This window comes from Sitophilus oryzae, unplaced genomic scaffold, assembly GCF_002938485.1.
Source record: "Sitophilus oryzae breed Bouriz unplaced genomic scaffold, Soryzae_2.0 scaffold_1007_pilon_pilon, whole genome shotgun sequence".
NCBI classification, from domain to species: Eukaryota; Metazoa; Arthropoda; class Insecta; order Coleoptera; family Curculionidae; genus Sitophilus; species Sitophilus oryzae.
Genome location: NW_022145624.1, coordinates 579,934 through 604,040, shown reverse-complemented (window position 1 = coordinate 604,040; position 24,107 = coordinate 579,934). Strand labels below are relative to the sequence as shown.

Here is a 24,107-nt window from a genome sequence, read left to right as displayed (position 1 = left end):
TTTATTCATATACATTTCGTATTATTTAACCCTGTATAATAAACCAAATACTAAATTTTATAAAAAACTGAGTTTAAGAATTAAAGTTAATAGATTTATATACAGGGTGAGTTTCCTACGATGTTCTCTATGGGTATCTCGGAAACTACTGGTCTACTGGTCGGTTAAAAAACAGTTAAACTTGATGAAAAAAATGTCCCTTGCGTTTTTTGCAAATCCAATTTTGTAAATTGGACTGGTTTAGAACGCTGAATTTGTTTGTACAGATGATGCCAACATAAGGAAATTAATAACCTCAAACCATTCCAACTGGAGTTCGGACGTAGGTACTACACAAATACATTTCCATTTTTAACATTTCAAAAATGAACACTACTTTATTTTTCGTGTATATTATACCTACACCCGGAAGTATACTCTAGATACTAATCTACAAACCAACCCCGTCCATTAAGAACGTGCATACTGCTTTCTATATCGAATTAAAATAAAAAGTCGTTTTAAATTTGGGAAGGGAGGCTTTATCGATCCAATTCCTTTCTTTGTTATCTTCTCCTCATTGCAGTGGGGTCGTTGTAATTATTTGATACTTTATTGAGGCCTGTTCAGTCCATATTTTGGCACGAGGCAGATGTTTCATAATGGTGTGGCGATTATCGTCATCGGGAATCGCGAGTAATGTAAATCTGAACAAGGTTTGTGCATTTGCATGATGTTTTTTTTCAAGATTTGTCGGTATGTAATTAGTAAATAAAGTAAAGTGCCATTAAAATAAGCCATCAGTATGTAATACTTACTACTTAATACAAATTTACGGCAGATCTTTTAAGCATAACATTTTTAGATCAAATTAAAGGCATGTACTAAAAGAGCATAAAATTGCAGACACTACTATAATAGTACCTATAGTTTTAATTGTTTCGTATCTTTATTAATATTTTTTTTAAACTGTATACAGGGTGCTACAAATTCGTGGTACGAGCATTGGTATCTCGGAAACCGTTGTCTTGGGATGTTCACCAAAATGCCATTAAAAAAGTTTTAAAAATTTCAAGGATTGCTGAGTTTTTTGGTTTGGAAAATCTATTTTATTTTTTTCCTGTCGTTACTTTTATTACGTAATTTGTTTTTTTCGAAATATCTAGTAAGCCATGAACTTTTTCGAAAATCTGAAAAACGCATATTTATGATCCCACAAAACTGCAATTCTTTCCCCATTTAACTGATTCTCTATCTCCAGTAGAGAACATCGTAGGAAACTCACCCTGTATATGTCTAACCAGATCTGTCAAACGATTTCTGCATATGTTACAGAAATAAAAAACAATCTGTCACGGTAGCATTTTAATTAATTACATCTAAATAAAAACTCAGTAATGACTAACAAAGGTTATAACAGTTAATTAAAATAGACAGAAAAAAACATTGTAAACTTCTAAGATAGAAATCTATGTACCTATAAAGGAAATGTCTATTCTTTCGTTGTCACTTCCAAAAATCATCGTTTGCCACGGGTCGTTACCCAAATTTGTCATTTGCATTTTTATTCTGTCAACCTGTGAAGATTTTATCGCATTGGTTCGTTCTAAAGACGTACCTAAGTAGGTAGCACCTGATAAAAATCAGTAGTACTCATTTGGGCTTTTACAAAATATGAATATAACAATAATTTAATGAGCTATGCATTTTCAAGTATTGTACATTTTTTTCAAGCGTAATTATTGGGAAAATTTTATCAAAAATGTTTAACATGTTTTTTTGTTTGTTTCAGATTGAAGATTAATTGTTTATATAACATTGGTTACCTCGTCTTGGAAGGTAAGGATAAATTTTGTGTATATACTTTTTGTGAATTTATCAAAATTCGAAATCATTTATCAAACAACGTGATGAGAAACGACTTTAAACATAATCCATGTCCGTATACCATCCTGGACACTTCATCTGCTTGGTCTGTATTTTAACGCATGCGACAGAGATAAGTATAAATGACAGGTTGACAAAAAGAGAGACAAAATAAAAAGCGGCACATAGTGTTGCCAGTTTTTACCGGTGTAGGAAAAATAATATATTGCAGCTGTAGTAAAATGAATAACTAATTGTGGAAAATAAAGTTCCAATACTAGATGCAACATTTTTCCTTAACGCCTACCTGTGCGGTTTGAAATTTTGATTTAAAATCCGGCAATACCGCATAGAAGAAATGTGTCAACCCAATTTTTATCTCTTTTTAATACGTTTGATTTTCCATTAAGCTGGTTGCATCACTGTCATACACTTTAAATTCCAGACCACGCATTTATGATGACCAGAATGGTATACCGAACCGGTTTCCACTTCCCCATCCACCCCTTATAGTGAGTATAGGGTTTTAAAGTCGGTAATTAATCTGTAGTGGCAGAAAACAAGAAGATTTTTGCTATGCAAATCCCATTTTTCCTCTACAAAATAAAACAACGCTTAATTTTTATAATAAACTCACTCCCTCTCTCTAATAAAGCCACTTCATCAAGCCGTTTTTATTAAAGTCAATAAAAAAGCGTCGTCATCTCGCCTCTTTTTATACACTGCAACTCCTCGTCCGTCTTTTTTACCCCGACTCCCCCTACCTAAACACCAGGGGGGTGGTTTGGGGACCTGCGTGGTAGTTTCCACCCCCTTTGCAGCCCTCGAGCTGTCGAAAATTAAGCGGTAAGAACATAAAACGGCGTTTAAGCAAAACAATTTAGCGGGAGTGCCGCCGCCAACGTGCTCAATTTGCACACCCTCCGCGGCGTTTTTTTTTCTTTTGACGTTTCTCCGTGTTGTCGTCCCGTGCTCCCCAGGGGGCGCTACAAGTGCCTCTCGGACAAATGGCGTCGCAGGAGCACGGGTGAGTTCACGCAGTAGGTGACAGATGCCCGAATTACGTAAACAAACAGCGGAAAATGTTAGGAACATTAGTTGATAAGTAGGTTTTCCATGCAAGTTTTTGGAAATGACAAAAATGTGTGCTCTGATATCCGGAGAATTTTTTTTTTCTTCCGAGTTTATTTGTGACTTTCGTGCATGGTAGAGGAAGGTGAGGACCTAGGGTAGGGATCCTTGACAGTTCTGTTTGACCATTCGTTTGACATATTTGAATTTGATTTAATTTTTTATAATTTAATTATTTTTTTTTAACCCAATTTACAGATTTTAGGGGGAGGCCGGGCCCCATGAGCCCCCCCTCTGTATCCGCCACTGCGAGTAGCAGCTGTCTTAAATTTAAATATTTCTACTGTGCTTGTTACATCAATTACTAAAATATTAATTATTAAATTAAAAATAAAACGTAAAAATCTTTAAAAAGTTATATAAATATATCGTTTTCCAATTTTACATTAAGATTCATCTCATAAATTCATCACAATCTGGCAGCGCTGTCGCCATCGCTTCTCACTTAGATGTCAAAGAATTTAGATACGTCAATTTGACTTACCTGCTTCAGTAGCGTATCGTATGTTTGTGTTAATAAATAATTATTATAACTTATCTATTTTTATTGGAATTATATATTTTTATAACAATTTTAATAACAACCAACTTTAATTGACAACCTAAAATAAAACAACAAATTACTGAATCTAGCTTACATTATATTTTTACACGTTTTGAATAAAATTAGAACTGTACTGATAAACTGGGATTTAAGTCGGCCATTTTTGGTCCTCATCGCCTAAGTTTTTTTTATTTATTCCTTACTCAGTCTTTTTATTTAAAGTCTGGAAAATATATTTCCTATATGGTATAAAAGAGAAAATAGACAAATTAGAAAACGATAATATTTGGCAGGTCAAAAATTGAAAAATTCCACTTTAATGTCAAGTTTATTGTAACGAACCAGACAGACCACCAAATTTCAGCTCTAATAGCTTGTCTTATTAAACTTTAAGTATCAGTCTAATCCCAGTTTAATAACCTGAGCTTATTGTTTCCACTATTAAATCGATTAAGCATGGCTGCCACCCAGTATCGCTACAGGGTGTTTAGAATTAATATAGATAGTTAATTTTTTTTTTCCATAGCAACTATTAAAATTGCCTTATTCTTATATCTATCAAAAATAAAATAGTAGATTAAATGATACTGTAACAGCGAGGGTAGGTTAAAAACTTTATTTCTTCTCGCACGTTTTTTAATTGCTTCCATTTTTGAAAATTTTTGTAGGTATTCCTTTTCATAAGTTATTCGGGATTTAAATGGAAGTAGTTTGGATATGGCGTTTGTCGCCTCAGCCTGAATATCTGTTGGTAATTTGCTTATTTCGTTTTGAGTCATTTCTGGCTCCAATTCAATCAGCAATCGACACGAAAGAGAATAAAAAAATATTGACTCAAAACTAACAACTAAAGAGACAGCTTTATTTATTTGTCAAATTACATAGAAACCAACGCCAACCCAGCACAATATTTTTTCTACTCATAATAAATTCCTTGAAATAATAATTTCTGAATATTTTTTAAAACGTAACTCGCTATGGAAAAAATATTGTTTGATACAAGACGATAAAATTGCATTATCGTCTCCCGAAATTATTGTCTTGTATAAAAAATAACTAATACTTGATACTATTTATTTCTTATGCAGTGTCACAGATAAAATTTGCATTATAATAAGTGTTATTTTAAATTATTGACTTAGATGAAATTTACTCATTTAGCGGTACTGTTTATGCTGCCTTCTCCATAGCCCAATGCAGAGTAGATAGGACTTTATGTTTCTGGAATTTTTCTGATATTCAATAAAAAATTAAATAATATTTGCTTGTGTCCGAAAAATATATTTGAATACATTTTTTCTCAAAGAAACTTAATATGCACTTCTAAAACAGATATTATAATTTTTATATCTTCAGTTATTCGTCATATTGGTCACAGTCATTACGCTGACCAGTGGTTGAGCATACATTCTCACAAACAACAGAAATCATTAGAAGCAATGCCGATGGTATCACGGCAACAACAAGCATTGCAAACAAAACAAACAAAAACCTCCCCCATGGGTGTTTCTAGTCAACTAATTCGTCGGGTGACGCTGACAAATGGAGAGTTCTATTAAAAATGGGGGAGCAAAACAAATTATCCCCCCCCCCCCAAATACGAAAGGAATAAAATATCGGCTAACCTGAATCCATATTCGATCTAGGAATGTCTATCTTAATGAAAATATATCGATATAGAGGATTCTATTGAGGGATGCTTTGTTTGAAAATTATGATCCCCTTCCTGTTGCTTCACGAAGTGACTACTACCGTCTATCCGTTCGTTCATTCGTATTTAAATATGAGCTGTTATTTTTTATATAAACCAATCAAATTCCATAAAATCAATTGTAATCGTAGCGTAGATGGGTAAGCAAAAAGGCTTAACCATCTACGATTCCTGCTCAAATTTAAAAATTATTTGACTAAAAAAAAATTCGATACTTTTAAACATCCCTAATTCGAACTGACATACTTGTACAGACTTTAAATAATAGATTTACGGTCGTATCGAGACTTGTTGTTTCTGACAACTATGGTTTACTCCCCAAGGCTTTTCTACTTATGATTTATGTCACTCCGAGTATACAAATAGGCTATTAATCTTTTGTGTTTTATCAGAACGCTGATTATAGTGGTTTTGTTAAAAAATAACGTGTTCAACTAGTTTACTATCGATTCTGTGACCGATGGAATTTCTTTTTAGCTGTTTGTTAAGTAAAAAAATCAAACTAATGGGTTTTAGCTTTACACTGTAAAAAAAAATGAGTGAAATTTCACTCAGATTTCACTCAATACTTTCTCAATTTCTGTCCACACCCGATTGAGTGAAATTTCCACTCTACAGAACCGAGTGAATCTTCAATTCTCAGAGTGAAAAGCACTGAGTGTTTTCACTCAATCGAGATTAGACGAAAGACTCCTTTTTACTCATATTGTTTACCTTGAGTAGGATTTTGATCGATTTTGATAATTTATTCACTTTAAAATGAGTGAACTCACTAAGTGTTGAGTTCAAGACACCTTTTATTGAGTGACTTTTACTCAAATTTGTGTTACACTTAACTCGATTAGTACTCATATCTGAGTATTAATTTCACTCAGTATTGAGAAATATATTCTAAATTATTTTTTTAAAAGCTATATGTAAGCTAACTTGTTATTTTATAACAGGTGGGCAGGTGCCTTTCAAAGGTAAGTTTCAGTTTAGGACATGGTCTCGAACATGTCCATTTCCTAAAATTCACTTTTGGGAGGCATCTGGTCACTTGTAATAAAATAACAAGTTAGCTTACATAGCTTTTAAAAAAATCATTTAGAATATTTCGTTTTTTTTAACAAACCAAATAAAAAACTGTAGAACCTTCAAAAATATTTTTATTTGTCATTTTTATTTGACAAAAAAACAAATAAAACCAAATATAACACTATTATTATAATATCAAAAACATTTTAAAAAGTTTTCAACTCTTTTTGGAAAAAATACAGGAACTTTTTAAGCTAGATGTCTAGAAAAGTTGCATCACATCGCAAAAATCCGCTTTATTAAGAGCATTCGTCAGCTCGGCTACCAACATTCTCGAATATTTCTAATTTCTAAACTAACTTTTAATAACGAAAATCCTCCGGAAAATCCAGATACTTTTCCTCCTGAAAATTAAAAAAAAATGTTATTCTGCCAAATGTTCCAGTTCCCAGTTCCAGATTGAGGGAAAGTACCTAGATTTTCGCTACGCTAATTAGTCCAGGAAACATCCGAGCATTGCGGCAATCAGTAGACGCAGTCGAATTTGAATATATGTTAGGCGGATTTCTGCGATGTGAAAAAAAATGTTCTTAACATAAAACATATTTAGGAGTTATGAGTTCGTATTCGCTTCACCACGCCACGCGGCCACTGTCACACTTTACATCACACACACATACACTATGGACTTGTAACCTGGGCACCTTCGAAGGAACAAGACAACCTACGACTCGAACAGATAATTAAAAACTGAGGAACAGGGAAATAGCTTATTCGGTATCGAAGAAGCGCGTATGACGTATGATTAGTAATGAGCGAAAATACTCTAAACTGGGTGATTTCACTCAAATTTTTGTTGTGTAAAACTATAACATGAGTTTTTAAGTGAATTTTTCTATTCCATTACTCAAAGATAGGGGTTATAACTCGAACATGAGCTTATTCAATAGCTATTGATTAAATAGAGATCATATTTGAGTAAAATGATGAATTTACTCTATTTTAGATAAAAATGTACTCAATTATTTCACTCAAAAAATTCACTCCCTGAGAAATATGTGTTCACTCAGGCTGATTTTTTACAGTGTATTTATGATAATTTTCTACATGAGTTGATTATAAAAGATTGACTAACCAATAGTTATATTGTGAAATTAAATTTTTTTAGAAATTGTGGTTAAAAATCAAAAGTTGATTGTTTTATCAGCTAAATATTGGGCTTTCTCTATGGATCCAACTGATTACCGCAAGCTGTTGCTAGGATATTCTATTAATTTTAATTATGTTTCTTAAACATTTTGAATGATCGTAAAGTAAAAAGTATAAAGTGTACTTGAAAATTACTTGAAACACTTAATTGGAAATTACTACAAATAATTTTGATGTTGTTAATGCTGAAATTGAAATTAGAGGAACAATCTTCTACGCTAATTGAAACCACTAATTTGTTCTACTAATTTCGAGTTTCTCAATTTATTAATGAAGTGAAACCAAAAAGCTTCAAACTCTTTGAATATAATTTGTATTAAAAAATATATAAAAATTCTCGGAAAAAATTATAGAAATTGGGAAACAGTATCTGTAGATTAGGAACCTTAATTTCAATAATTATTTCAATTTTAAGAAATAATGTAAGGATCTATAAAAGACGAAAAGATAAAAAAAACTTCAAATTCCAGTTTCATTCAAACGTTTGTCACTACCCAAAACGACCACAATATACGAAATTGTCATCGAAAACTTCTTCTGAATAAAAAATCTGGTTTTCGGAAATACACTACCCAGGTAGCAGACTTATTATCCCTTAATGATAATCCTCAAATCCATTATCGAAAGGTGATTCAAAAAGGAATTTAAATCCTTTGAGCGTATACTATTGCTTAGCCTAATGATGGGAATTCCCAAAGAGGTGACAGTGAACATTGCTTTTAAACGATGATTATGACGGCACTATTGTGACATGGTGGGGATTTTGAATAAATTATTATTCTTGATACCAGATTAGGGCATTTAAGACCCTTTGCAATTTCCAGCAATAAAATCAAATGTAATTGGTACTGAATGATATTTTTATTGTTTTGGGGTTGAAAGATATTTCTATTTATAGATCTCAGCAATGTATAATTACAGAGCTTTATAATTATACCTAGTGGTGAATTATAGTACACCATAAAAATATTTATTTGATCAAATACATAAATCGGTGAAAATAAATGATAAACAGTAACGGTTTGATGAAACCTAACGAATCTTCTTGAAAAGAAAAAGCGAGTAGTGAGGAAACATTGCATCATTTCTTTTTCACACGCACACACCGAGTGTTCTTAGTTCCTGAAATACAAGGTGAATTTTAAAATATTGCATCTTTCGACCCTCTTCGTATCTTGGTTTTATGTCCGAGATATGGGGGGAGTCGAAAAATGCAACAATTTCAATTTCGCCCTGTATTTCAGGAACTTAGAGGGCTAGGACAAATATATGTGTACCATTTATAGTTTCATAAAAAAGTAGCATAGCAATGTGAAAACCGCATCTTTGTACTTCTGCTCATAAACGAGTAACCCTGTAATACACGCGAAAATGGGTCATCCTGTACAAAGTATCATAAAATTTAATTTAGTATAAGTTGTGTTTTTATGTTCTTTATGCTTTTATGTTTATTTTTGTATTGCTGATTATATTAGTTATTCTGAAAATAAATCGTTTTGTTTTAAGATAGTTTTATTCTCATCTGTATCTACAATAAATTAATAATGATTCTTGGTAAAAAAATCGCCTAATTGGAATACAAGAAACGTAATACTAACATTTAAAAAAGGTGCTTAAATTGAATTCTTGTTATCTTGACTTAAGGAAATTATATTGTTTTATGTCATTTTACTGACTTAACTTGCAGATCATCATGATTTAAGTCAAAAATATAGACTTAAGTAATAAAAATGACTTAAATAACGTAATATTGATTTAAGTCTTTACAAAAATGACTTGACTTGAAATAAAATTGTCCTTTATGTTGAATTTGTTATGTTGAAAATTTGAACTTTATGGTGAATTCGACTTAAGATTTAAATCATTTTGATTTTGGAAATGACTTAAGTCTTTTTAAAACTGACTTGTTACAGCTCTGATTACTACCACTAATTATAACGTGCTGAATGTTTACATTGCAATTGAGGAACAAACTTCAATGCTAGCTTTAATTTTGACCATGAGCCATCACTTTGACAAACTTTATAACTTATTCTCTATCTTGTACACACTTAGTCCTGTCGAAAATGCCGGTTTTACGTATTCAGATAAGGCAAAAAGGAACAAAACGGTGGAGCAAAACAGTAGCACCGGTACCACGAAGCTTCTCGCTCTTACCTGGCGTTAATTACAGCTTTAAAATATGATATACGGCCCCTTTCAGGCCTGCAGACTACCGGATGGCCGGCAATCTGCGTCGGATCTCGCTCTGTTGTAACTTATTTTGCCCGCTGAATACATTTTTCTGCTTTGCAACGAAGCATAATGTCAAAAGCTTTCGAGATATTTCGTTCTCTTATTTTTACAAGATATCAAAGATAATATTTTTGATTTTCTTAAGATTAGGAGTAGTTGATTGTAATGTTTCTATACAACTGTTACTTTACAATTGGCCTTTGTGATCAATATCGGATATAGTATAATTCTATATCTTTAAGTTCCTTCTTCATTTGTGGAAAAAGTACCTAGCCATCAGTTTTACATAAAACGTTAAATGCCGAACGCTTATTTTGTTACTTTTTCGGACTATATTATTTTAATTACAACCATACCATTAATCAAAACGAATTTTTAAAATAAAGAAATGTGCTAAAAATGCCTAAATATGTAATTTTTCCAACCTTCAAATCCAATACCTACATCACTTTTTTCAATTTTGAATTTGTAATCCATTCTTTCGAATTGTTATCAAAAAGAAATATTTTTTTTTAGAAAGCGATGATGCCGAAGCCATATATACCCTACCAGGACTTAAAGGAGATGCAGAAAAGGCAGAAATAAAAGAAATGAGAGAAGAAGACTGATGTAAATGGTTGAAGGAAATGGACGAGAAAAATAAAGGTTGTTTAGCTGTAGCTAGAGATTAATATGTATCTATTCTAGTTTAACATTATTAAAAGCAATATATTTAGTTGTTGATGATCTGAGATAAACTACTGTGTTCCCATCGATCACGGAACTCTATAGACGCACATTCCTAAAGTGACCAATAAAAAAGAACGATTGCAATTAAATAGTTAACTTACTCCCAATTCATTTGTGAATATATTTTCATTTTTTGTTAACGATTTCTGTACAAAACGAACAAATTTCAATACTTCTCCCATTATAGCTCATTCTCCGTCTCAATACACTCAAAAAAAAAAACATATAAAAGTAAAAAATTACAACATTGTATAGGTACTAAGTTATTATTCTTCCCCAACTCAATTTACTTGTTATTATTTATAATAGCGGCTAATAAGAGCAAATGGTGTCAAAAAAATATAGTTATATACTCGTAGTAGTGCTACAATTTGTAATAATAATTTTTATTTAAATTTCAACGAGTACAATCTGAATATTCTCTGGCACAAATTGCGAGAAGTACCACCACACTTGTTCGCAATTTTCGTTTAAAATCAAGCATATTTAACTATTTTGGAAGCCTACAAATTGATAGAAATAAAACGTACAACGTGATACCTAGTACCGTCTTAGACGCAAAATGCAGTAGTGTTTTCTACAATCGTGGGGTTTATTACGATATTTTTTTTATATTCTGTACAAAAACAACAAATCTCCAATACTTTTTAGCTTATAACACCTTATTCCAATACAAAATTAGCATTTACGACTTACCTATTCTTAGCTGCAGCCGCCCTATCCCTCTGCCTCCTGTTCTTGAACCAATTCCCAACCTGCGTGGGCGTCAATCCAGTCGCCTGCGCCAACTCCCGTTTTTTCGTCGGGTTCGGGTACGGATCCTGCAGATACCACTCCCTCAACAACGACCTGGTCCTCTCCTTGAAACAGTGCGTCTTCTGCTCACCGTCCCATATAGTCCTCGGCAACGGAAACTTTTTACGCACCCTGTACTTATCGACCGGTCCCAACGCTCTCCCCCGTAACTTCTCGGCCTCCTGGTAGTGCGCTTCCAGCCACATAGCCTGCAGTTTTCCATGGGAACCTTTGGTGAACTTGTGCGATTCCAGGATGGTGTATAACTCTCGGAAGTTTCCGCTGTGGAAAGAGACAATCGCTCTGGCTCTGAGTACTGCTTCGCTTTTGTTTAACTCCGCGACGTTTGGATGAGCTACAGGTAGTGACCAGAGGAATCTAGCTAGGCGTTCGATATCTCCTGATTCTTCCAGGGTTTCGCAAACTGCAGCTACTTGGCCTACCGAGAAATTCAGGGTGGGTAGTGCGAACAAAGGACTAGGAAGCAAGGGAGCGGGTGCCACGACTCCGGGGGATGACGAGGCATCAGAGGGGGCCCCGGAGCTCCCGGAACACAGCCCCAGGGCCATGTGAGCGGCCAGGATGCTCAGCTTTCTCACCTCAGCACCATAACAATCACAAACTTGTTCGTGTTTACTCTATGTATATATACACAACGACGCGCGGCGTTAAGTTATGTAACCAAACTTCGACCGCGAGCGCAACAGAACTAACACTCCGGTAGCTCAATACGCGGAAGATTTGAGTCCTGACTCTTTACGCTTGCGCCGCTGACTTAGCCCCACCCTCTACTTAATGCGCTCGACCAATAGGGTGAAGGTATTTGTGTAAAAAGGCGGGATTTGCGCGCGTGCCGGCTCAATAGCGTCCGGACCATGATCTCGGCTCAGATACGCCTTCTCTGTTATTCCAAGACTGCGGGCGGTAATCTCGTGGGGATAGGTGTCCCCCCCTTCGTCGCTGGTCCCCCCTGTTCTTTTCAAACGGGGGGAATGTGCGGAAGTTTGAGCTTTCCGGAGGGTGAGGTGGGATAAAGGGGGGTGGGGGTTCGTTTCGATACCTAGGCTGTGTATGGGTGTCGAGGATTGGGGGTTATACACGGTGGGACTGTTATTATTAGTGTCACTTGAAAGGGAGTCGGGTTGGTGTATTGATTAACGGCGAAAATTCCGATGTATATACAGGGTGTCCCAGAAATGAGTGCAGATATTTTAAGAGGTGGTAGATCTGGTCAAAATAAACATATTTTCTCTCTACCATTTTTAAAATAAATTGAAAATAACTGAGTTATTTAACTTTGAAAAGTTAAAAAAATAATCGCAACATTTTGAGAACCGCCGGCAGATATTGCCAACTACATCCAATTACCCGGATCAAGCCCGGATTTCAGTTAATTCGACGCACTGTGTTGCCATATGGACAAGAAAGTCTATGTTTACAAGTAAGTCATAAAATCACAACACCTGAGGAGTTTGCAGAGATGCATTACATTTTTAAGATTGTGATATTATTACATAAAATAAATTAAAAGTTAAATGTTTAAAAGTTAAATTAAAAAAACTTACCCAACATTAAAAAAGATACTTATGGCAGATCGATGTAACTGCGACAGTTCTCTTTTTCGATACACACTTAACTAAATACACTTCATTGTGCTGCTTTACTTGTACGTGCTATTATAAAAACTGCTAAAATAACAGTCCCCATTTTTAACTTAACACATTATTTTCGTATAGGCTTCATTACAATTTGAACCACTGATTTACAAAACACCTTGAAAAGCACACATTACACATTACTTTGAATCTTTCTGAATGAATAAATGTTGAGAATTATTGTCTTTTACCGCCACTTTACGAACTACTTTCAATCTAAGAAAATACATGTTTCACTCAACAATTTTAAATACGTATTTTGCTTTTTCGCTATTTTTTCGATGTATTTCGACAATTCCGTCAACAGCTCAACTATCTGTCTGCCAAGACAGCCACGCATCACTGGTTGGTAACTGCTCACTGCTTCTTTGTCGCGCCGGCGTGTCGAGCTTGCGTCATGCGAGGTTGCCGTAGTTTCACCAATTTCAAATTCAAGACACTCGAAGCAATCAAATTCTTATTAAATTTTAAAAATAAAACAGAAAAACATGAAAGGAAACAGACAAAACACAAATGAATTGATTATTGATAAGGTCACAAAAAAGAAATTTCTAAATTGTTTATCGTAATTCAGAATTCAATATATCGAAAACAGCCCGACGAATAATCAATTCATTTTCGTTTTGTTTGTTTCCTTTCATGTTTCTCTGTTTTATTTTTAAAATTTAATACAAATTTGATTGCTTCGAATCTCTTGAATTTGAAATTGTTGTAACTACGGCAACGTTGCTTAACATCGTCGTCTGACGCAAGCCTGCCACGACGGCGCGGCTCAAAGGACCAGTTCACACGTGGCACTCTTCACGTCACACGTCGTCTGTCAAAATACATCGAAAAAATAGCGAAAAAATAAAATAGGTATTTAAAATTGTTGAGTGAAACATGTCTTAAATTGAAAGTAGTTCGTAAAGTGGCGATAAGAGACGGTATTCAAAGTAATGTGCGCTTTTCAAGGTGTTTTGTAAATCAGTGGTTCAAATAAAACAGAGAAAAACGTGAAAGAAAACATATATTGAATTCTAAATTACGATAAACATTTTAGGAATTTCTTTTTTGTGACCTGGTTGTGAATAATATGATGAATCATTTTCGTAAACGTCATAAACGTAATGTTTTAGTTAATTTTCGGTGGTTTTTGTTAAGTTTTCATTGAAAGGGTAAGTACTAAAAATAATAAATGTGTTTTTTTTTCTATAATAATTATTAATAATGAGCACTGAGGAAAATTTAACATTCTTAATTTTTGAGTAGAAATTTTTCTATGAATTTATAAATGTAGAACTATGTAGAATGTGGATAACATAGGAGGTTACAACACTGCATGGTTTAGATACACCGTAGAGAAATCTCAGGTGAATAAACAAGTGGCACTAAAAAGTTTTTTCAAATTTCCCGGAAAATGTCAAGAAAAATTTTAAATTTTCAAAATTTTTTTTTCGAAAAAAAAACCTCATAGGCGTGTTTCTGGGGTTGAACTATACTACCAGTTAAAATATCTGCACTTATTTCTGGGACACCCTGTATATATACGTCGCGTCGGGTTGATATACGGGTGATTTGTTCTTTTTCGATAAATAAAAATGTGTGTGGAATTTCAGTTTTTGGCTTGAAAAATTTATGGATTTTTTATGGAATTTTTTTTCAAATATTAAATTTGATGTTGTGAATACAAAAATTAAAATAAAATTTTGTTAAATTGCAGAGTTTTTTGTGTTAGATAACAACATTCGTTAATTAAAACTTTAATAATCATTGTAATGATTCTAAAAGTATACACTTAGGTGCGTCTCATTCGCTTCGGTTCATTCTACAAAAACGGAAATATACTGTATATTTCAGAACTAAACATTTTTTTTTTCTTATGGAATCATCCAGTATTTTATTTCAGTTTTGGAACCCTGGGCGTAAAAAATGTAATTTACCTACTATACCTACCTAGATTATTTAAAAATATGCAATCTATAATAAATAAATTTGTCAACACCCTGTATATTACTTTTCAGAATTAATTTTTGTTTTGAATTTTAAGCCAGAGAAATATACTTTACTGAAAACTTGTATTGCTTTCTTTAATGTATACAGGGGCATCAAAAATTACTGGTCTATTTATATTTATTGTTCTTTTTTTATTATTTCTAATCCGACACATCATTACACAACACAACATGTTATCATCCTGATAAGAGAGTTTGTGTGAAAAACTACCTAAAAGAAAGAAAACTTAATAAGTTTCCTTTGTTGATAATATCATGAAAATCAAATTACTTTTAACCGTAGGTACATATTTTTGTTAAATATATTATACCAATTTTGATTGTTTTTCCGAAAAAAAAAGTTACCTACCTACTTGGCTAGAATTACGAAATATTATTTTTAATTTACAGATGCACTCACCCTGTACAAAGCCGGTCTATCCACTACTCTTCCGTGTCCACAACGGAAGCAAATTTTCCTCCATCCCCTATACGACTCCCCCCACTATCCCCTAAATGTCCATATCCCCCACAGTCTGCTCAGTTAGACTCCCCAAAACGGTGACAGGTGGAGTAGCATTGAAAGGAGGAGGAGGGAGGATACTGATTCCATTCTATCCCGCTTCTCCTTTTTGTGTCCTCGTTAGTCCTCCGGTCCTGGATATTATTCCCTTTCCGAAATAAGGTCTCATGGGGATACCTAGACACAGGATTTAGTTGGGTTATTATCTACTGGGTAGTTTTGTTAAAAAAAAGGCTGGGGTTTGATATTCTAGCACAGTATGAGATATTTACTTAATATTATAACATTGTTTAATGTTTGTAAGTTCTGATTTTAACCATTATTCTTAACCTCAAACTTAATGCCATTATAATTTATTTTAGACAACAAGTTTTCAGATAAAAGTTGTAGTAGAGGACTGAGTCCTCCTTTAAAAATAACTATTTATATACTTTTAGATTTATATCCTTTTTTAAATAACTATTAAATACGTTGAAACTTTCGCATGGCATTCAACATACGTAGATCTAAAGCACGCTACTTATTTTATTCAAAATAATCAACATTTAAATTTTCTGCAATTTTTTTTGTAACTACTATTCCAAAATACTTTCACTTCCTCTATCCTATTACTCTGAGGATTGTTCTGCTTTTAATCGCCCTATTACGTTGCAGGGAGTTAAAAAAGAGACTAGATCGGGGTAAAAGGAACTCTGTCATCAAATTACAATATTTATGACGTCGTATTCAAATTGGTGTCGCATCAATAATGTAAGATCGTTACAATTACGCATCGTTCACGCTCGGCGACGTTGGGATCATCGACACGTGCCGATCGCTGTGCTCCCCTTTCAATTTTCCTCTCTTACGCGGAGGGAAGGAGGGGGGATCTTTCATTGGGAGAAATGAGAAGGAACTGTAACAATTAGGAGTGTATAGGTGGAACGTATATTTCTGAAAAGTAATTCACGCAGAAATAGAGGATGATTTTTTCCTTAAATTGTTTGAGATTGAAATTGTAATTGTAACTTGTAATTATTACTGCTACTGTTGATTGTTTGTGTTTCCCTTTCTTGAGTTGAGGATTTGACAAAAGCTAGTATCTGATACGGTTTTCCATCTCTGAAAATGATAGGATTGGAGGATGTAAACCCGTAGAAGAGGACCACAATAATATGGAAAGGTTGGCCATCTGAAAAGTCTAATATAATAATTATTGAATCTACACTACTTTTTTAATAGAATTAAATATACTGAATTTAATAATCAATGTTAAATGTTCGAATTTAAGAACATAAATATTATTTTAGAAAGGGCGACTTTCACAAACCTAAGATTTGTCAGCATACATGGGACACAGGGCACAGAACAGATTTTAACAACGCCAAAATTATAATGAAAGAAGCAATAGCCTCTAAAGAAAAAGAAAAGAGGCTTTTTTAATTCAATCTAATAAAAATAAATGTATTGCTCATGAATCTGTAGATGTTAGTAATGTATTGCAATCGCTTCTTTGATTTTAAAGGACATAACATACGTAAAAATTAAAAACAAATTAAAAATAATCATACAGAAAGTTTGAAGCTTTTTGATTTTACCCAAAGAATATACCTAGCTAGAAAAAGAATGGACTCTGCTATACTGAAAAATGGTCCTTCAGAAGTGGCGCCATCTATTGAGTAGGGCTTGTTTTAAATGGATCGAAGCGCGGGCTTTTTAAATCAGCGGATTTATTGAATTTTGCTATAAAATAATTAAATTTGATTATTAAATCTTATTTTTTACACAAATTCAACAATACTAATAACAAGTATCGTTGTGATGTGTAAACAATATGATTTAACAGTATAATTTATACAATTATTAAATAAAATTAAAGCCAAACATGTGTAAATATTATTTATTATTTAAAGTTTTTATTTATAAATCAAATATTTAAACATCGTTTATTATAATAAAACAAGACCAACGTAATACGCCCAAATTTTTGTAAATGGAGTTAATATAAATAGGTACTTAAATGATGGCAAAAATAAAAGACTTACATTATATTTTTAGGGCCACAAACAAAAGGAATTGTCTAATAAAAACACATATGACAAATTATAGTTTGAAAAACGGTTTGATAATCATTTTTGATGATTGGCGCTAAAATTAATTGCACCACCACCTAGCGCCTGAGGCTGGAACTATTTTATTTGAAATTTCCGTGGAAACGGTGGAACCGCTTTTGCTATATCACTTTCCGGCCCCTGGTTTTACCATAAATAGTTGTTATTAGGTAATTAATTGTTAATTTTGAAGTTTAACTTGATATAATGTCATTTTAAATTTTAACAGAACGTCAACGGTTTTTGTAGACGTATCTGTTTAAAAAAATGTTCTGGAATAGTTGCATTTAAATATTTTAAATTGTTTTTTTCTTTATTCTTTGTATTTATTTGCTTGTTTGCATGCACAGCAGTGTTTACAAAAAATAACTATTTTATTTTGTAGATTTTCTTGCAGTGGCGAAATTTTTTTGAGGTAATGTTCTAAATTTTTTATATCGGTATAATGATATACTAGAAACAAAAAAACGTGTCTATCTGTCTCATGGTTTAAGCTCCAACAGCACAATCCATAATCACACGATAAAACTCATTGAAACGTGAACCTATTTAAGAGCTATCAAACTCGATACACCCGGTATACCAGACACCGGATCGGACGAAAATAGCGGAAAACAACAACGACGTCACGATTTTAGTGGTCCAGCGAAGCCTGAAACTCAAAAAAGCGTACTAACGCGGGCATTATGTTTCACCCCGCCGAAGAATATAAGAATATGGGGCTGAAACTTAAAACCGAAACATTTTCGGGGCCATGTGGGGCCCCAGAAGACTCTCCTGGCGTCGGGAGGGCGTAAGTAAGACGCCGGGTACCCTTTTTTAGAGTGCTCTAGTGGATCCTGACTGTTGTTTGTACGAGATGTTTAACCAAACAGAGCTTTTGTGTGCTTCTTTAAGTTACTAAAGCTAAAGGATAAAGGTTTCTTGTACTTATAAGATAATTACAACATTTTTAAACATAAAAAAAGAATAAATCTTGGAAAAATAGTAAACTTAGATGCGTTCTAAAATATTTTAATATATCGTCGTCTAGATCTAGTAATGCAGCTATACAGAGTGTTCCCTAATGACATGCTAGTATTTAGGAGGTAATTCTGTACTTTTTTACTACCAAATTCAGTTTTTTAGTATTCGGAGCAATTATTATTAATCAACGCAAACAGTCAATTAATGTAGTTTGAACACTGGAATCATATTAATTGGTCCTCTTTAACAAATATTTAAACAGTTTTTTTATATTTTTTAATGAAATAAACGCACTATATTGACAATATTAGTATCTGTATGCTTTAAAAATTTGTTACATCTTTAAAAATAATCTAAAATGTCAATATTCCATGGGTATATTGATAAATGAGGTCTAAATTATAATAAAATGCATTTTCTAGGAAAACTTGAAGAGATAGGTAAAAAATGGTATAATACAATTTGATAGACAATTAAATTGTGCATTTGATTCTCATAAAATATATAGGGTGTTCCATTTAAATTAAAAAAGTTATTGCCGTTTAAAACTAGTAATTATTTAAAATATTATTTATAATAAAAAAATTATACTACCTTTATGTAAATAAATAAATAATTTATATAAAGGTAGTATAATTGCTTTAAAAATTTGTTACATCTTTAAAAATAATCTAAAATGTCAATATTCCATGGGTATATTGATAAAAGAGGTCTAAATTATAATAAAATGCATTTTCTACGAAAACTTGAAGAGATAGGTAAGAAATGGTATAATACAATTTGATAGACAATTAAATTGTGCATCTCATTCTCATAAAATATATAGAGTGTTCCGTTTAAATTAAACAAGTTATTGCCGTTTAAAACTAGTAATTATTTAAAATAATTTTTAGAGACTCTGTATAAGGTAGTATAATTTTATATTAGTGCAACACAAAATTTAGTAAATAGAAATACTTTAATACAATATTCGGTTTAAAAAACTTTGATACCCTTGGAAAAATAAAGCATTAAAATTATTACTGTATTTTGACAAAAACCTAAATATTTCAAAAACGGTAAGATTAAAATACCGTAAACCTTAATCAAATTTACATTTATTTTAATGGTAGAAACTGAAAATGTAATAATATACGAGGTGTTCCATTTAAAAAATATAACTTTTTTTAACTTTTTTTTTAACTTTTAGCAAAAATATTTTTTAATTGTAGCTCTAATAGTCCTTCGACGAACCCAAAACTTACAATTTGTAAAAATGTAATCGTTTAGCTACAATACTCCGTGTCGTATGTAGTGAGCAACCTTGTAGATATAAAAATATCCAAAATAAAGAGTTGTTAGCTGGAACCTAGAACTGAAAACGTCGTAGTATTGAATACCAAACCATGAAATAAAAATGTATACATTTTCTCTGCGGTAAGTAAAACCAGAATCTGAAACTCGATACATAATATACGTAGGTAGGAATAGATTGGTGGACAATACACCCAGCTCTGGCTGCAAATCTGATGTGGCCATCGCATCAGGCAGCAGAGGTGTCAATCACCGACACCCAAATCCGCTTTCAGCACCCCACGGAGAGGGATTAACGGCCCCCAGATACAGGGGGACGGGGATCTCGGCTGCGGTGGTGCTGTTTGCGTGTTTTTTCCATTCTTCACCGTTTATTTAAGGCGATTAGGTGGTAAAAGGCCTCCTAGCGGTGTATTTTCGAAGCGTTTTAGTTGTCGGGGTTGTACAGAGATATTAACTTTTGTCAGTGCGACGATATAAACAATGCAGAGAAAAAATAATATAAAAAAATTGGCTGTCCCAATGAAAAACACAGTATATTAAAAAAATGTTTTTGTGAGAAATTAAGAGTAGAATGTAGAATGTAGAATGTTTAGAAGGGGAGTTAATCACCGCGACCTTATAGATCTATTGTGTGTTCCCCTTTCTTGAGTTATAACGAGTTATAACTCATCATACAGTCTCAGGGCTTTAAGAAAAGCCAGTATCTGAGACGGCTCCAGAAATTAAGAGTAAAAGTTGCTTTGTTATACCGATCACATTGAAGATACTGTTTTTTATTCTGTATCTTCGTTATTTTGCTGTAAATCTAAGTTTCCTCCTCACATACAATCTACAATACAGGGTGTCCCAAAAATAAGTGCAGATATTTTAACTGGTAGTATAGTTCAACCCCAGAAACACGCCTATGAGGTTTTTTTCGCGAAAAAAAATTTTGAAAATTCGAAATTTTTTTTTTGTTTTTATCAAAAACATAATTTCTTGATAATATGGCAACATGGGTATTAGATTAAATTTACAAGAAAGAAAATCCAGAAAAGATCCAGTGGTTCTCAAAATTTTAGCAAAAAATATTTTTTTTTTGGAAATTTTCAAAGTAAAATAGCTCCGTTATTTTGGACTTATTTGAAAAACGATAAAGAGAAAATATGTTTCTTTTATCGAGATCTACCACCCCTTAAAACATTTGCACTTATTTCTGGGACACCCTGTATAAGTACAATTAGCTGATGAAGTATGATATTGCGTTATACAGAGTGTCAAAAGATAGTATATCTAACTTTGGTGGGTGATTGTGCAGTTAAAAATAAAACAAAAAGTTCCTATGAACATATGCACTAAAATGCTTTCCGAAGAAGTTTATTAAAGTCCTCGAAAGATTAAATAAAAATAATATATTTTGTTTATTTTTAAGAACATTAATTATTCTTGGAAAAAAGTTATAATATTTTCGTAAATAGAGATATTTATTTAGAAGCCTTTAGAGTCAAAGAAAATTAAGAAAATTGCCCTCCAAAAACGATAGCGATACTTAAAGGCAGTTTAAAATTACAAACCTGTGAAATCTATACACATTTAATTAATGGCTCATTACACAGGGCCGGCTCTGATTTCGTGCAGGACCTGTATAGTCTGTGCCCCCGATGCTCTTTTGTTGCCGAATTTGATTGGCAAGTAGGTAACACGATGCGAATCGATGAAAAAGAAAATCGTCGATTTTATGCTTCTGCTGTTTCGATACAATACGACATTAGAGAGGGGCAAGGAACTTATACCCTTACTTATACCATACGATCGAAAAAAAACGGCATCACAGACGGCCGAGGACAATCGATAATAATTTTGGCGAGGTCAACCTCTAGACGTCATTTACTTGGTCCGTACTCTTCTTTATTTTTTAATGGTGCTTACCGCCAGTAGTAGTTAGTTCTATTATGTTCTACTATTAAGTTCGTATAATTCTATGTCCAAAAATGCCTAGTTTCGGAGATACAGGGTGTAAAAGTTTCATCTTTATTTCGATTTTTTCAAAATAATTTCTGAATTAACGTCAATATTTGGATGAAAATTGGTGTCTGGGAGTTTTTTAACATGAGAAAGATTAGAAAGAATTTTGAGGTCAATATGACTCCTATTTGTAGGGGGCGCCACCTACATAGGTTTTAACTATTTTGAAGTGAATAAAAAATATACATTTACGATGTTTTTACGTAAAAAGGGTCTATTGTTAAAAATCACTACGAGTAAGGGTTCTCGAGATATTTAGAATCGAAATTATCAATGTATTTTTCATTTTATTGATTTAATGGAAAGCTCTGTTCATTAAAATGTGGTATCCTATGTTATAGGGCTTGTTTCTCTCTACAATTTCCTATCTCACAATGTACCGTTTGTGTCCAGGAAGGGTTCATATTTTCATAGTTGTCGATTTTCGAAAGAAATCAGTACATTTATTTTATTTCGTATAGTTTTCATTTTATTGATTTAATGGCAAGCTCTGTTCATTAAAATGTTGTATCCTATGTTATAGGGCTTGTTTTTCTCTACAATTTCCTGTCTCACGATGTACCGTTTGTGTCCAGGAAGGGTTCATATTTTCATAGTTGTCGATTTTCGAAAGAAATCAGTACATTTATTTTATTTCGTATATTTAAATATGCTTGATTTTATTCAAAAATAGTGAACAAGGTGTGATGGTAATTCTCACAATTTGTGTCAGAGAATATTCATATTGTACTTTGAAATTTAGATGAAAATCAATTATTACAAATTGTAGCACTACCAACTATATTTTTTTGAGACAATTTGCTGGTACTAGGTACTATTGTAAACTGAGTTGGGGAAGAATAATAACTTAATATTAATAACTTAACTTAATAGTTTTTGATATTTATTTGAGATTCGAAATGACATTCTTTTAGGCACTAGCGCTAACTGGCACATTTCGTCATGTTACGCAATACTGTCTTAATGTTCAAAAACTTCACTTTTCACTACTTTTGGGCACACTGGGGCATACTCTCACTTCTGATGTTAGATTAGGGACAGATAATTAGTCTTTTTACTTAAATTAAACCACTATATTCCTCTAAAATACGTTTTATTCCGCTTAAAAGTACGTGAACAGTTCGAAAGTCGATCTAAACTGACTAAACTTATAAGAATGATGCAACATTCGCAATATTGCTCCAGCTATAATAATATCTATACAATTGTGTGTCATATGTTCATAAAAATCCAAATACAATATTGTAGTTTTTTATTTTTATATATGTTTTTTGAGTGTTTATTTTTTTGATTTCAGATTCCTGCTGATGTTTACAAGTCTCCAGTCCTAGATCTTCCTTTTCGGACTCCTGTCTTTGCCTGCTTCTCCATTCCAGGTGATCCATTTGTCACTCCCTAAGCTGTGGAAACATTTTTACATCATTTCTCTGTAAGTCATAATATCACCTTAATAAATTTGAGTTAAAAACGAGCAAACTTCAAACATTACCTACCATTTTCAAACAAATTTGTCACGATTTTTCACCTCTCTTACATTTGTTTGGCGTTATAAATTACGGGGAAGAACATCATTAGACGTGAAAGAACCACCAGATACAAATCGCATAGCTTATCTATTCATCTTTCGGGGTTAAAGAGGTACAAAACTGGTGACAGGACAAAGAATGGCATTAGGCGGACGAGATGGTTGCCGATACGATTGTCAGAAAAGGTTTTCCGAAACGGAAGACGATTTCGACAGCTTTTACAACGTGTAAAACGGATTTTAATTGATGTAGGAATCTTTTTTTTTGGTGAGATTTGATGCACAGATTGCTACGAATTGTTTCTGTGGCTAATGTGTGGTTTATCTTATTGTTTTTTTTTCTGTAAAATTGTTTTCGTAAAGTACAAAATTAAACAGAAAATAGTAATTTCGAATTAAGTGCCTGAGATAAGAACTCTTCAAAAAAAAAACGTTTTGTTCAAAAAGTTTCTTATTATTCAGTTAAAAATGTGAAGTAATATTTCAGGCAAATAAAATAGACAACTTTTACTGTACAGTGTGTCCCATCTTCGTGCGTTTTACGGGGTTTCTTGTTTAAGAGCGGTTTTTACACAGATTTGTCCTAAATGTTGTAAAAAATGCATTTTTCGACCATTATCACATTGTTATCTTATAATTTATGGAAGTGGTAAAAACTGCGTTCCGTAGAGTTTTCCACGTAGAATCCAGTGGCGTAACTCGCTGGGAGCTGTCATTTTCTAAATAAAAAAACTCAAACTTTGTTTTTTTTATTCGATCATTTCCAAATACATATCATGGTCCCATCTTAGGCTTGGCCTTCCTCTAGGTCTCTTAATGACGACACTAGCTTCACTTGGAGCAACAAGAACGTCACGGC

At 32.9% G+C, this 24,107-nt stretch overlaps 1 protein-coding gene and 1 long non-coding RNA gene across 3 annotated transcripts in view; one reads left to right on the top strand and one right to left on the bottom strand.

Moving 5' to 3' along the window:
* Positions 1-11,932, bottom strand: part of LOC115891495 (homeobox protein SIX3) — a 58,768-nt gene extending 46,836 nt beyond the window's left edge. For both annotated transcript variants that reach the window (XM_030911961.1, XM_030911967.1), the window contains exon 1: positions 11,118-11,932. In XM_030911961.1, coding sequence (XP_030767821.1) covers positions 11,118-11,785 — 668 coding nt within the window. In that variant the 5' untranslated portion in view covers positions 11,786-11,932. The remainder of the gene's footprint in view (positions 1-11,117) is intronic.
* On the top strand, positions 1,783-23,149 carry LOC115891548. The gene is made up of 3 exons (XR_004051876.1): positions 1,783-1,818; positions 10,209-10,337; positions 23,021-23,149. It is a non-coding gene; the product is annotated as an uncharacterized LOC115891548 (long non-coding RNA).
* The last annotated feature ends 958 nt before the right edge of the window (positions 23,150-24,107 follow it).